The 14,870-nt window shown below is 42.7% G+C and overlaps 1 protein-coding gene across 1 annotated transcript; it reads right to left on the minus strand.

The window, feature by feature from the left end:
• Positions 1–162: 162 nt before the first annotated feature.
• LOC139472675 (uncharacterized) lies at positions 163–13,895 on the minus strand. The gene is made up of 8 exons (XM_071255136.1): positions 13,685–13,895; positions 5,873–5,986; positions 5,079–5,315; positions 3,517–3,694; positions 2,734–2,852; positions 1,629–1,791; positions 536–643; positions 163–172 (listed from the first exon to the last, which is right to left on the minus strand). Exons 1-8 carry the CDS (start codon positions 13,893–13,895, stop codon positions 163–165), a joined length of 1,140 nt encoding a protein of 379 aa, XP_071111237.1.
• Between the last annotated feature and the right edge of the window lie 975 nt (positions 13,896–14,870).

Below are 14,870 nucleotides of genomic sequence, written 5' to 3' on the forward strand. Positions count from 1 at the left end.
CTATACAATTAATATGCCACTTTCATAAAATCATGAAAACAGCTTCTCCATCTCCCACAGTGAACACAACACAATGCATTTACACTGAAGGGAAGAACTGTCATGGCTGAGGGGTTCTCTACAAGAATCAACAAGGAAATACTTACCATCTTGGAATCCCGTTTATGCACAGCTGCAACAAGACAATATACATCAGAATTACAATTTAACATTTAACGGATGAGGCGGTATCTAAACGTTATCTCCTCTAAACATATCTGACACATCTTGGTGAATAAAATGAATTATTCTGTTTTGAATGATAACCCTTATTCGAAAATTCTTTAGTGGATATATTAGAAGAATATTAGGATTGAACTATTTTCAGTCACAACTCAATCATATCAAATCAAACCTTAAAGCTGTTTTGAAGAGCAATATAAGTAACAAGAAACAGTATAAAGTCTATTACTGTATGTTCTATTAGTGGTTAATTACTTGGTCGTTGTTCTTGCTGGATGTGTAACAGTAACTAATACATTGTAACAATTCATACCACAATGTTGGATCACAAGCAATAGACGGGCATGGAGAGGGAGTCGACGTGGTGTATGTCAATGAACCAACGAATTCAAGTGATGTAGTATTGTAGATCTCGATATCCCTGAAAGAAGAAACCTCCATTTAGTCACCTTCATTGAAGAAACCGGTGAGAGCAGGGCAACACTTCGACTGTACAAATGAAACTGGTTTATAAATTAATGGAAAATATGTTACATTACTATGCTTGTCGTAAGAGGCAACTTGGTTGATGCTTGTCATCTTATCCCGATTGCGTAGTTCGATGCTTATGGTGTAAATCACTGAATTGTCTGGTCCAGACTTGATAATTTACAGACCGCCATCATATAGCTGGAATATGGCTGAGTGCGGCGTTAAACAACAAACAAACAAAACCATTCAACCAACAATCTGAATGCATGCACCCTGATAACTTAAATAAGTCCGACTAAGAGATGACTCTCTCATGCCTAATCTAAAATCTACTTACACCGAGGCATTCATGCTGACATGATGAGATTCCTTCTGAGTACCTGCAGCAGCTAAGTAGAGCATGTAGATGTCTCTCACCAACTTTAACTACAAGTATATCACGTTGTGGTCCCTCACCCCCTTTAACTACAAGTATATCATGTGGTGGCCCCTCACCCCCTTTCACTACAAGCATATCACGTGGAGATCCCTCACCCCCTTTAACTACAAGTATATCACGTGGTGGTCCCTCAAGTATACCATGTCGATGCAAGGCCACATGTTCAGACTGTAAACACAATTCAGTTCTATTACAATAAACCCACTATGAACTCATCTTCAGTTATTTTTCACTTATTTTAGGAAAGACACAAACTCTCACCTTAGACCTCACTCTTACCTGGTCATCAAGCAGCCTGATATGAGAAGGGGTCGGCACAAGGGGCAAAGACATAAAATTCCGCACAAGACTGACATTTGTTCAACGCTACAGTTGAATTACCAACAAAAGCAAATCTTATGAATAATAAAGATGCCAATTATGTATTTGTTCTTGTTTTGAAGTAAGAAAGTTTAGTGTGTATATATTCAAAACGCATAAAATCTTTTTTACTCACGCATCGTTTTTGTTTGCGATGTAGATCAGGTCATCATCACAGGGGCTGACTTTAACTGAACCACAGCAATCACCAGCGGTAGGCTCTTTCAGCTGTCTGTATGTTTTGTCAGCAGGATCATATATCAACACGGCACCGGATATTTCACAGAACACAATTCTTCCTGTATCAGAAAGTGAGTGAGTGAAATGGGTTTAACACCGCTTTAAACAATATTCCAGACATATCACGACGTGTCGACTTGACGTTAGGAGAAAACCCAAAGTTATGCAGGTCTTAGACGTTTATCACTTTGGAAAAACCCACGAGCACGGGTATGGTGCTGACAAGCATCATCAATTGAAACATAATCGGGGTGAACCGGGATTCAAACCCACGATCATTGGTTTCTGGCATGCCCAAAAGACGCAACTCTGAACAGCAAATAGTGTCACCTTAGACGACTGGGCCACCCGGGCACCCAGGTGTGAGAAGAGGCATTGCCATGAAATAGTAGAACTCAAGCAGTCAGCATTCCTCGCCGATTTGTATCAGAGAAATGTAGATTAAATGTATGATCTTTTAGGTAATGATTCACATCAAAACACTTTTCTACAGCAGGGCAAGGCTCATCACTAGCCACCGTCCAATCGATACCCAACTGCCACAGAGTATGGACAATTCCTGGGTTGAGACCAAATAGTGACAGAAATACTCGCAACCTGTTGAAGGAGTATAACATCCGGCCCGGAGGTCAATTTTGTGACCATGTGTGGGTCACCAGGGTCAAGTTTGAGCAGTTATATGCTGGATACACCACCCTCCTTGTCGGGTGTGTCGCTGTGTCTCCTGTGACCATGTATGGGTTACTAGGGTCAAGTTTGAGCAGCAATATGCTGGTTACACCACCCTCCTTGTCGGGCGTGTCGATCTGTGTCCTGTGTCAATGTCAATGCATTATTTACATCTCCGCGTAATTCACAGACCTATGTAAAATTGCATATCTCTATAACACGGGAACCTGAATTTACGAAGATGTTGTCCACACGAAATGGTCTCCATGTGGACAAAAAATATATTCACATGCCAACCCAGAATTATAATTTGATTAATTGTATTTACTTACCATCTTCGAGAACCACGAACTCCAGAGGAGGCAGTGAATACTTCAAGACTTTCTCCCAGCCGCCTGTGACCCCGAGTGGTCTTCTGATGATCTTCTGACCGTCACTCATGTACAGGTAGCTGCAGCAATATTGTATCAGATATTGTTCAGTTAACCTGGCCCATTCTCTACCACTCGCATTACTTAAGGGTGTTAAATATTAAATACGCAATAAGAACACAGAGCCATAAACTATTCTCACAACATAAATGTAAATATAAAAAAACCCGACAACTCCCTGTCAGCTTTTCCTTACGTCATCGATCCCATTTGCGTGAATCGTTGCTCATGATATCAATCACTGGATTGTCGATTTATTACAGACCGCCGTCATATAGCTGGAATATTGCTGAGTGCAGTGTTAAACAACAAATAAACAAACCTCCAATCTGTCTTTTTTTAATGACCTGTGCAATGTGATATCATGATCCTGGCGACAATGCCTGTCGTTAGTGGCGACTAACGGGATCTGGCTTTCAGGCTCGCTGACGTGGTTGATGCATATCATCGTATCCCAATTGCATGGATCGATGCTCATGATGTCAATCACTGGATTGTCTGGTCCAGACTCGATTATTTACAGACCGACTTCATACAGCTGGAATATTGCTGAGTGCGGCGTTAAACAACAAACAAGCAAACAAACAAACAAACAAACAAACAAACAAACAAAGAAAGATAGATATGACACCAAACCAAACCAATCATGCACAACACGTCCTTGAAGTAAGTCTGTGTACATACTCGCCACAAATGTAAATGTTGCCAGTATCGGCATCATATGAGAAGACAATTCCGAAGTCAACGCCTCCTCTGTTCAAGGTATAGATGCCATTCTGACCACCAGTCCGGGTAAGGGCTAGATAAAGGACGCCTCCGTTGGCAGGATTGAAGGCAACGCCAGTAATGCTTATGATTGCCCCTGACAACAAATCAATGACAAACTAAGATTTGGGCTGATAAAGAATAAAAGTGTCAATAAAGGTGTCAAACAATGGAACGTTTGCTTTTATAGAAGGGGGCACAGGTGGCCCAGTCGTCTAAGGCACCGCGATTCGCTGTGCAGAGTTGCGTCCCTTGGGCACGCCAGCAACCTATGATTGTAGGTTCGAATCCGATAAACATCTGAGACCTGCATCACTTCGGGCTTTCCTCCCAAATTAAGCTGACACACCGTGATATAACTGGAATACTGTTAAAAGCGGCGTTAAATCCTACTCACCCACCCACTCGCTCACTCACTCACTGGTATAGATCACATGTAAAAGTGTAATAGGTAGTTGTAAGAATATGGCAGGATCATAGCAGTATCTTTCCAATTACCAATCAGAAACAGAAGTGTATAATGTAATACGATATTACAGTTATTTAATCTCCTAAAGGGGTAGTTGTATACAACTTGTTGTATGCAATTAGTTGCACGAACTGAAATTGTATACAAGTCGGCATTCACACTGCGGTGAGTTGCATACAACACGGGTCTCGCGAGATATGTGACAAAACGCTTGTGATTAACTACATTATCGCTGGAATCCTGGTTGCCGAGTTAATGTTCAGACACATAGTTTCTAAAAATCAACGCTGTGCGGCACTGGACCAACCTGTGACTTTGCAATTTAACGGACTTGTATATTATTGAATTTTTACCCCCATGATGGACAATTAAAGACTGGTTTGAAAAGCAAAAAGTGTTAATTGTTGTCCAAGTTTCTGTTTGGCTAACGAAAAAGCCTCTAAAATATGTAGCCTTATTAAATCGTACATAGAAAAAGTAAAGTTTATTTGACAGCTTTATGTAAACTGTGAGCGAACAAAATACTGTCATATATCCGAACAACATCATGACACATATATTAGAATTGTATGATTATGTATAACGTGACACATTCGTCATAAAAACGTACTTGTTTTATGTGGTGAGAACAAATTTTACGCTATGACGTCAAAACACGAGGGCGATGTCTACATGCACAAAGACAAAAAGGGGCATAACTCTGCAATTCTTAACCTTAGTCATTGTAACTCAGCATCCGTCATCTTCGTGGTGAGCATCTGCTGTAGCACAGGACAATACATTCTAGTATGTTTTTGTTTATGTGTATCTACAAAGTTCCCACAAAGCCATCGATTCTAAAATCACATCGGTTCCTTTTCTGGGACATTGAATGATTGTCATCCCTAACTCTCCACTCGCAACATTAGTGATCTTGAACAAGAGTGGGTTGCATGTCCAAACAGGGGTATTTTCTCAACATACAAATTGATAAGTTATTTTGAACAAAAATACATAATGCTCACAAACGTACCAGACCCTGTTCCTATGGTTGTATCCACCCCGGATGGCATGGCTTTACATACGACTGCATAAGAAACAGCGTTTTCGTAGTAAGATAATGCATAGTCGGACATGTTGTTTGGGGGGCCAGACAATGTCCATCCGTCTACATTATTAGTTGTAGTGATGCCATTTTGGATGAAGCCGTTAGGATCCACGACGACAACATCAGTTCCATTACACGACGCCACAAACACTGCACCGGTACCTTTAAGTATACAGCAGCAACTTAAACTCAACAAGACATGTTTTTTTTGCGCTGGCATACCATTTTGAAACTTGATTTAGGTAACGACTGTAAGGCCATACCCGAGTCAACCACATTATCTCATGAGTTGATATTTATTTGCTGATATGTCTACATGCATCTTGACTATGTAACACAGATTCCGGGTATCCTGGTATCTTTTCTAGTCGTGTGAGGCAATCAGCTCACACACCACGCACAACGTCCAGAAAGGATACCCCAAAACATTACATGTTAAAGATTGCATATTTCTATATTCTTTCTGATGTCATGAATGTTACGCCATGAACATGAACAGTAATCAGTTATTGTTGACTTAGTTTAGATGAATAATAACACATTTCTCAAGTAGCGTTGTAATGGTCTGATTGAAACCCACTGAATCTGTCACCTTATCTTAGATGTTTGTAGAGCAAGGTTCAAGTCACATCAGCAGTAAGTCAGTGAATTTATCGTTTCTGGATATATAATGTTATTGCAATAAAGAAAATACTTGTTCTTGATTGTAAAAGACCTACGATCCGGACAGTCTTGTGGAGCGTCGGCCTTGACAGTCTGTACTTCAGCGGAGAAGTTTTGGAGGGCAGTCAAGAAGGCGTTGACTCTTGTTTGGTAACACTCAGGGGGTTCACCTGCAAGACAATAGATTATTTGGAAATAATACTTGATTCTCTGACATAATTTACAGACGCTTCTCTGTGTGCGATAGCATGTGAAATGTATTTCGTTGACAAACACCTGAGAATATTTCAACTCAGAACAGTTGTATAGCACGTGTTGCCGGAATAGTGATTGAACACACTTGTAACCATCATGCTACCACTGTAAGCTACACAATCAAAATAGCCAAATAGATAAATAGTGAGTGAGTGAATATGGTTTTGCGCCGCTTTTAGCAATATTCCAGCAATATCACGACGGGGGACACCAGAAATGGGCTTCACACATTGTACCCATGTCAGGAATCGAACCGAGCGAACGCTTTAACCACTAGGCTACCCGACCGCCCCTAAATAGATAAATAAACTCGGCCAATAAAAATTATATATTCTAGGTCCACTGGAGAATATTTGTGAATTCCTCTTTAAGTGAAGAGATAAGATTAAGGACATTATCTTATCGCTTTTAATGTATATCAGATATATCAGAAAGAATTTTGCATTAAATTCTTTTGCCATAATGTATTTAGTTGTTGACAATGTCTTTGCTTAATTCGAAGGTCACCCGAACAATTATTTTCTTAATTCTGGTAGATTTTTTTAATTTCTGTATTTTTTAAAATATAAAATCATGAACGAAGGCCACTCATTAATCTCCTGAATATATGCGCTACATCGAAGATGCTTCAGAAAAAGACCAATGTCGTCGTTACATGATGACTGTTGAGATTCCGATCATATCATTACCATATGTTATTCTGACTCTCCATTCTGTCGCCTGTTACGACAAACATGCAGATTTGTTGTTAGTGACTATTCCAACCTTGATTCACCCTTAGATACTAGAATTAAGAGTTATCTTTCTATAGATAACACAATTTTAAAGTAAACAAAACTTCAATTACATTCCTTTACTTCACTGTGGTGCAGAAACACAGGACTAATTATTGGGAGGTCATCAGGTCGAGTGAAAAGAACCCCACACAGCACTTACATTTGCCCGACAGTCAGGCCCACGATCACAGCATCATGTGGACAACACATGTATAACAAACTTTTAGTAGGATTGACCTGTGAATATTCTTGAGAAAATCCGTTTTTCAAACTTTCAGTTCCAGAATAGACTGCAGCCAACGTAAAACAACAGCGAGGGTTGTGTATTTATGCTCACCGTGAGATAGGACGTCGTGCTAGGCGTCTCTATAGTATCCAAAGCAACATTTCATATGTTACAGGAGAGACTATATGCAACAGAATCGAAAAGTGGTGGATCAAGCAGCCTCCATACTACAGCCTTCGTATCCAACCATGCATTTGGGAATTACTCGATTCTGATTGGTCAGTCAGAGGCTATTAAATCACAATAAACCCCCTCTGATTAAAACAGCTGGTTTGACGACCGCATCACCGCGGAAGCTAATATTCATAGAATACATCATTTTTTATCATTGTCGGTAGGCATATCTAAATAATTATACCTACAATTGTAGGTTACATAATGAAAAGTTACGGTTACTGCAAAATTCAAAGGATGTGTAATGCATTAAGTATTATTCTTTCAATCTTTTCCCTTGACCTTTCTCAGACCTTTCACTCGCCTCTCTTCCCTCCGATTTTACTGTCCCAAGCAAAAGGTCCACTCGTGTCACATCTTACACACATACTTGTGGCAAGGCAAATGTTCGTGGCCCATGGTATCCAACAACCACACATATTCCCCACTATGAACTATGCCATCTGTCAACACGACACTTCAAGGCCAAGATGGTCATGTGAATATGGCGTCTGACCTAGGATCAGATCCATACAATGGTACTCTCCTGACGACCTCGCTTCACTGTGCGATCTCTGATGATGAAATGGCCTGCAAGGCTATCTTTGCGAGGGTAAAGGGGCTTCAATGAAAACCATTTCAATATCAAATCAAAATGTTATATAACTGGATTAAGAAGAGACAGCTGGACTGCAATCACCTGCATCTTGTCACTGCAATACTATTGGAAGATACGACTAGAAGGAAGATACGACTAAATTGGATGGAATGGTCAGGCTCGGTTATTTGGTAGATTGTGTGATTTGGTTGATTGGATATTGTGTTCCGATGCTCACAATATCGGCTTCTGGCGTGTCTAGGACAGGCTTGATTTGCCGATAGTAAGGTTCACAAAATGGAAACTTATTGATTTGTATAGAGTCTACTCATCTCGGGCCAAAAGAAGCCAGTTCGAATCAGGTGAGTTGATCTCAAACCAGAACAGATGCTGGTGTAATATATGCAGTAAAAGAATGATCCCTGGAAGTGACGGCAATGTATTCAGCTATGGGTGCAACGACACGAGTTGGGGCCTTGTGTGATGGATCTATGGCGAGTTGGTCACAGACAGGAACTGATGCTCACGTTGCATTCTAGTAAAAACGGCGACCCATAGAAGAGATTTGAAAGTAGTGTATTCATCTCGGCACCAAGAAACCAGTTGGAATGTTGGCTGCAGGCTAAAAGGCGAATTTGCCTTAAAGAAGAACAGATGCTCACGTTACGTGAGAGGAAGAATGGCAACCGCTAAAACAGTTGTGGAGGTAGTGTGTATATCTCTGAACCATTGACACCATTTATAGTCTTTGCTGATGGTTCAAAGGCAATTAGGCCTCAAACAAGAAAGTTTTGCATACAGAGTGACAGAACGACTTGTAGAACAGCCGTGATGGTAGAGTATTTCACTTGGGTCTTGGGTGGTGCATCAAGGGTGGTGCCTCAAAGGTGGTGCATCAAGGATGGTGCATCAAGGGTGGTGCCTCAAGGGCGGTGCATCAAGGGTGGTCTATCAAGGGTGGTGCATCAAGGGTGGTGCCTCAAGGGCGGTGCGTCAAGGGTAGTGCCTCAAGGGCGGTGCGTCAAGGGTGGTGCTTCAATGGTGGTGCCTCAAGGGTGGTGCCTCAAGGGTGGTGCATCAAGGGTGGTGCATCAAGGGTGGTGCCTCAAGGCCGGTGCATCAAGGGTGGTGCCTCAAAGGAGGTGCTTCAAGGGTGGTGCATCAAGGGTGGTGCATCAAGGGTGGTGCTTCAAGGTTGGTGCATCAAGGGTGGTACATCAAGGGTGGTTCTTTAAGGGTGGTGCATCAAGGGTGGTGCATCAAGAGTGGTGCATCAAGAGTGGTAAATCAAGGGTGGTGCTTCAATGGTCGCCTCAAGGGTGGTGCATCAAGGGTGGTGCCTCAAAGGTGGGGCCTCAAGGATGGTGCTTCAATGGTGGTGCTTCAATGGTGGTGCCTCAAAGGTGGTGCCTCAAGGGCGGTGTTCCAAAGGAGGTGGATCCAGGGTCTTGCCTAAAAGGTGGTACGTCAAGGGTGGTCCATCAAGGGTGGTGCATCAAGGGTAGTTCCTCAAGGGCGGTGCATCAAGGGCGGTGCTTCAATGGTGGTGCATCAAGGGTGGTGCCTCAAAGGTGGTGCCTCAAGGGCGGTGTTCCAAAGGAGGTGCTTCAAGGGTAGTGCATCAAGGGTGGTGCATCAAGGGTGGTGCATCAAGAGTGGTGAATCAAGGGTGGTGCTTCAATGGTCGCCTCAAGGGTGGTGCATCAAGGGTGGTGCCTCAAAAGTGGTGCCTCAAAGGTGGTACATCAAAGATGGTGCATCAAAGGTGGTGCATCAAGGGTGGTGCATCAACGGTTGTGCTTCAATGGTGGTGCTTCAATGGTGGTGCCTCAAAGGTGGTGCCTCAAGGGCGGTGTTCCAAAGGAGGTGGATCCAGGGTCGTGCCTAAAAGGTGGTACGTCAAGGGTGGTCCATCAAGGGTGGTGCATCAAGGGTAGTTCCTCAAGGGCGGTGCATCAAGGGCGGTGCTTCAATGGTGGTGCTTCAAGGGTGGTGCCTCAAAGGTGGTGCCTCAAGGGCGGTGTTCCAAAGGAGGTACTTCAAGGGTGGTGCATCAAGGGTGGTGCATCAAGGGTGGTGCTTCAAGGGTGGTGCATCAAAGATGGTGCATCAAAGGTGGTGCATCAAAGGTGGTGCATCAAGGGTGGTGCATCAAGGATGATGCTTCAGTGGTGGTGCTTCAATGGTGGTGCCTCAAGGGTGGTGCCTCAAGGGTGGTGCATTAAGGATGGTGCTTCAATAGTGGTGCCTCAAAGATGGTGCATGAATGGTGGTGCATCAAGGATGGTGCTTCATTGGTGCTACTTCAAAGGTGGCGCCTCAAGGGCGGTGCCTCAATGGCGGTGCTTCAAGGCTGATGAATCAAGGGTGGTGCTTCCATGGTGGTGCTTCAATGGTGGTGCTTCAATGGTGGTGCTTCAATGGGGGTACCTCAAGGGCGGTGCCTCAAGGGTGGTGCTTCAAGGGTGGTGCATCAAAGGTGGTGCATCAATGGTGGTGCCTCAAAGATGGTGCATCAATGGTGGTGCATCAAGGATGGTGCTTCATTGGTGCTGCTTCAAAGGTGGCGCCTCAAGGGCGATGCTTCAATGGCGGTGCTTCAAGGGTGGTGGATCAAGGGTGGTGCTTCAAGGGTGGTGCTTCAATGGTGGTGCTTCAATGTTGGTGTCTAAAAGGTGGTGCCTCAAGGGTGGTGCTTCAAGGGTGGTGCATCAAAGGTGGTGCATCAATGGTGGTGCCTCAAAGATGGTGCATCAATGGTGGTGCATCAAGGATGGTGCTTCATTGGTGCTGCTTCAAAGGTGGCGCTTCAAGGGCGGTGCCCCAATGGTGGTGCTTCAAGGGCGGTGCATCAAGGTTGGTGCTTCAATGGTGGTGCCTCAAAGGTGGGGCTTGAATGGTGGTGCATCAAGGATGGTGCCTCAAGGGTGGTGCATCAAGGATTGTTCTTCAATGTTGGTGCATCAAGGGTGGTGCTTCAATGGTGGTGCCTCAAAGGTGGTGCCTCAAGGGCGGTGCTTCAAGGGTGGTGCTTCAATGGTAGTGCATCAAGGATGGTACCTCAAGGGCGGTGCATCAAGAGTGGTGCTTCAATGGTGGTGCATCAAAGGTGGTGCATCAAGGGTGGTGCCTCAAGGGTGTTGCTTCAATGGTTGTCCATCAATGGTGGTGCATTAAGGGTGGTGCCTCAAGGGTGTTGACCGAACATTTCTGACAGATTTTCTTTGAGAAAAAAACAGTAAAAGCGCTTGATTTTAACGGACCAGTTTTCTTTAGATGCGATATACTGTGACACTACAAAGGGTTGTATAGGTAGATATAATACTAATCTACAGATGTAAACACAATGGGATGATACATCTTTGTGTTTAAAGTTGATTTTGACAGCCCGTGCCAAGTCGGACCCAACACAAGCCAAACACTTCTGATAGAGAATATGTTGAGAATGTAAAGGGGAAAGGGCTTCACTTTGAGCACCTTGTTTTCTTTAAATACCGCGATCTGATACACTGTAAAGTGGTATATAGGTAGATAGTATACTAGTTTATAGATGTGAATACATTTGCTGTGTTGATTTTGACACCCCGGGCCAAGTCAGACCCAACCTTGTTTCCTTTTAATACCGCGATCTGAGACACTATAAAGTGGTACATAGGTAGATATTAAACTAGTTTGTAGATGTGAATACATTTGATGATACATCTGTGAGGTTTAAGTTGATTTTGACAGCTTGGGCTAAGTCGGACCGAACACTTCTGATAGGGACTATGTTGAGAAAGTAGACGGAAAGGGGTTTCAGTTTGAGCACCGTGGTTTATTTAAATACCGCAATATAAGACACTAAAGTGGTATATGGGTAGATATAATACCAGTCTTAAGATGTGAAGAATGTTTAGTAACTTTAGAAGAGCTAGGACAGTTATTAACACTTGTCGTGTCAGCCTTATGACATTCGCGAACATCCACTTCCAGTTAACATCCTGTGTTGTTTTGACATGAACTAGTAAATGTTAATTAGGGATGCCCAACACGTTGATTAATGAGCGAGTGAGTGAGTATGGTTTTACGCCGCTTTTAGCAATATTCCAGCAATATCACGGCGGGGGACACCACAAATGGGCTTCACACATCGTACCCATGTCGGGAATCGAACCCGGGTCTTCGGCGTGACGATCGAACACTTTAACCAATTGGCAACCCGACCGCCCCGTTAATTAATGAAAAAAAGAGTAGTCAAAACACTGTCATTTCTCATCAAAGACAACACACAGTCAAGACACTGACTTTTCTACGAGGACTCACGGTATGTAATCATAATTGTCAGTTTATTGCATTGTTAAAGATGCATTTTGATTCAAACTCAATTAAATGAGCAAAACTATACGTTTGTGGACATTTGAGATCTGCCTAGATATGAACGTTTCGTTTTTTATATTCTGCAAAACATTTTTTGTATTACCCGCTGGCCCGCCCGGCCCGATTTTTCTTGGCCCGACTTCTAGGCAATCCCTCAAACGAAGCAAGATGACAACCCCGATCTAAGATGCGGTTCAACATTAACCTGTAGATTGACTGGGAATGATAGAGCCTGCTGGTACAGTATGATTACCAGTGGAACTGGGTATGACTGAACAGCCTTTTTTTTGAGGCTGCAGACTAGCCGGGTACTTTGACACGAGGAATCTGCATGGTTTGACCTGTCAATTATAAGCTTTCACGGATTCAAAGCCAGAGTTTGAAAGCAATGAGACATTTGTGGCCCAGAAATAGTAGTTTGTGTATGATGTTCTTAATTGTGCATGTTCTGTAATGAATTTCATCACGTTTGATAAGCTGTGACGTCAGTGATGTCGGGACATTGTTTTCATGGCCTGTCGAATGGAGGGTTGTTTTCTGATGGATTTTCAAAAACAGTCCTGCCAAATCCTAACGGTGGACATAGCAATGAATATCAAACACAAAAAGGTTTGTAAACAACATGTTGTCACAAATAAAGTTTCTTCAAACACATTTTTATTATGTTATATTTTACTTCCATTGTCGGTTGTTTCAATGATAATCGAAATTACCTATTCCAGTCTGTTCGCTTCAACATTTCCCTGACAGTTTCATAAACATTTCATTTGTATACAAAAGATATGCCTTCATAGATTCTTGTAATCTCATCACCAAAGCAGTCAGGATTACGGCCTAGAACAATATTTCGTCACCAAAGACATCTGTTATCTACCGTATTTCTTCAATTGGACGCTAGGCCGTGTATTAATTTCGCGAGGGCCATTGACTTGACATGTATTGGAGACCTGGCTTGTATTAGAGACCAAGCGTGTAACAGAGGAAATATCAATTCCTTTCACAGTGGTTGGCAGCTATTTTTTTTATGAATTGATATGTAGGCTATCGATGTATTCATGCGCACGTTTTTTGTGTGAAATGTCTTAGTGTATTTAAAAGGGGTATCCGCAGCAAAAAAAACAACCTCTTTTTAACCAGTCAGAATCGAGCATTCTTCAATGTCATGGTAGAATTTCATTTCGATCAAACTTTGGGTCACATCTTCCATGTTGAAATTTGTCGCTGAGATAGGATAGACTTCACTGTAAGTATCTGCCGTTTCATTGTTATACCTACCACTGAACCCCCAACCCAACCCCCCCCCCCCCCTCCCCCAAACACACACACAACCCCCTCCCACCGCAAATCATCCGCTTCCCACCACAACTCCACTTCACCCCTCCGGCTGACAGAAAGCGTTTAATGATCTTCATACAACTAAAGAAAATATCATAATGCTACTTACTCAGGCATGGACACTGTTCAACGATGATGTCAAGGGCACTATTAATGCCGTTGGAAATGTTGGCCAGTCTGTCATAGAGGACTTGGAGCTTCTGGTTTACACGACCTGGTACTGGGCAATTTGATGAATTTCCAGTGAGCGTTCCGGCTGATGCTTGTTGGGCGAGGAAGGCCAGGAGGAGGCACGGGAAGTAGTTGGAGGAGAACATCATTGTGATTCTTCAAACAGCTACTGACAATTATCAAACACAGACCTCATTTATGCTGTTTGGAACTGCCCACGTGAAGTCACATGATTGTACAGACACCCGTGGTTTGGTCCATCTGGTGTCAATTGATTTAGCGAAAGAGAAGTTGCTCATATATTCCTAGTTTTAAGTAACAGCTCGTAATTTTGTGTCAATGAAAAAATCAGCCTCCATCTGTTTGAAACAAAAGTATGTCAGCCCCAATAAAAAGTATTGACCGCAATACGGCCATCTTATCAATACAGAGAGACATGGCCCTTAGAGATAGTATGCCTGTAACCCTTATTTATTTATAATCATTTCAAATCTTCCAATTTAAAAGGTCATAACAGGTGTTGACTGTGATGGCAAATGGCCATTAAGCATCATATACCCTCATAACTGACGAGCAACAAAACATTACCAATCAACATAGTTTTCTTCCTAAAACAGAACAGGAAGATACTTGAATTCCAAGTTACGCCATGAGAATGAAGTTGGCCTAAAATGTACCCTTTTGCAGATTAAGATGTATCAGTTGTGAGGATGGAGGGTTTGTTTTGGTCTGGATATGCAAAGCTGTGGGTTGTTGTAAGGGCTTGCTTTACCTTTTCGAATGTCTGTTGGCATATGTCGCATCATTTTTCAAAAGGGTTTATAGAGGGGAGGCAATATAAGAAAGATTTGCTGCACATTTGTGATAAAACGAGGCCAAATCTAAGAAATGACACATGTTGTTGACAGTTTTAAATGGTGGGGATCTATATTTGAAGGAACGACATGGATGCCATCTTTTTCTGAAGATAGACTCCAGACATGTCATAGGGGCATTTTTGATGCCGAAAGGGGGCGATTCCATCCAAAAACACCATCGGGTGTAATTGAGGCCGACTAGTGTTTTGCATCTGGATGGAATGGTTTTTGCCAAAAGCCTCTAGCTCAATCAAGCACACTAAAGTA

Source organism: Haliotis cracherodii, unplaced genomic scaffold (genome assembly GCF_022045235.1).
Source record: "Haliotis cracherodii isolate W230 unplaced genomic scaffold, xgHalCrac1.p SCAF_25, whole genome shotgun sequence".
Classification (NCBI taxonomy): domain Eukaryota; kingdom Metazoa; phylum Mollusca; class Gastropoda; order Lepetellida; family Haliotidae; genus Haliotis; species Haliotis cracherodii.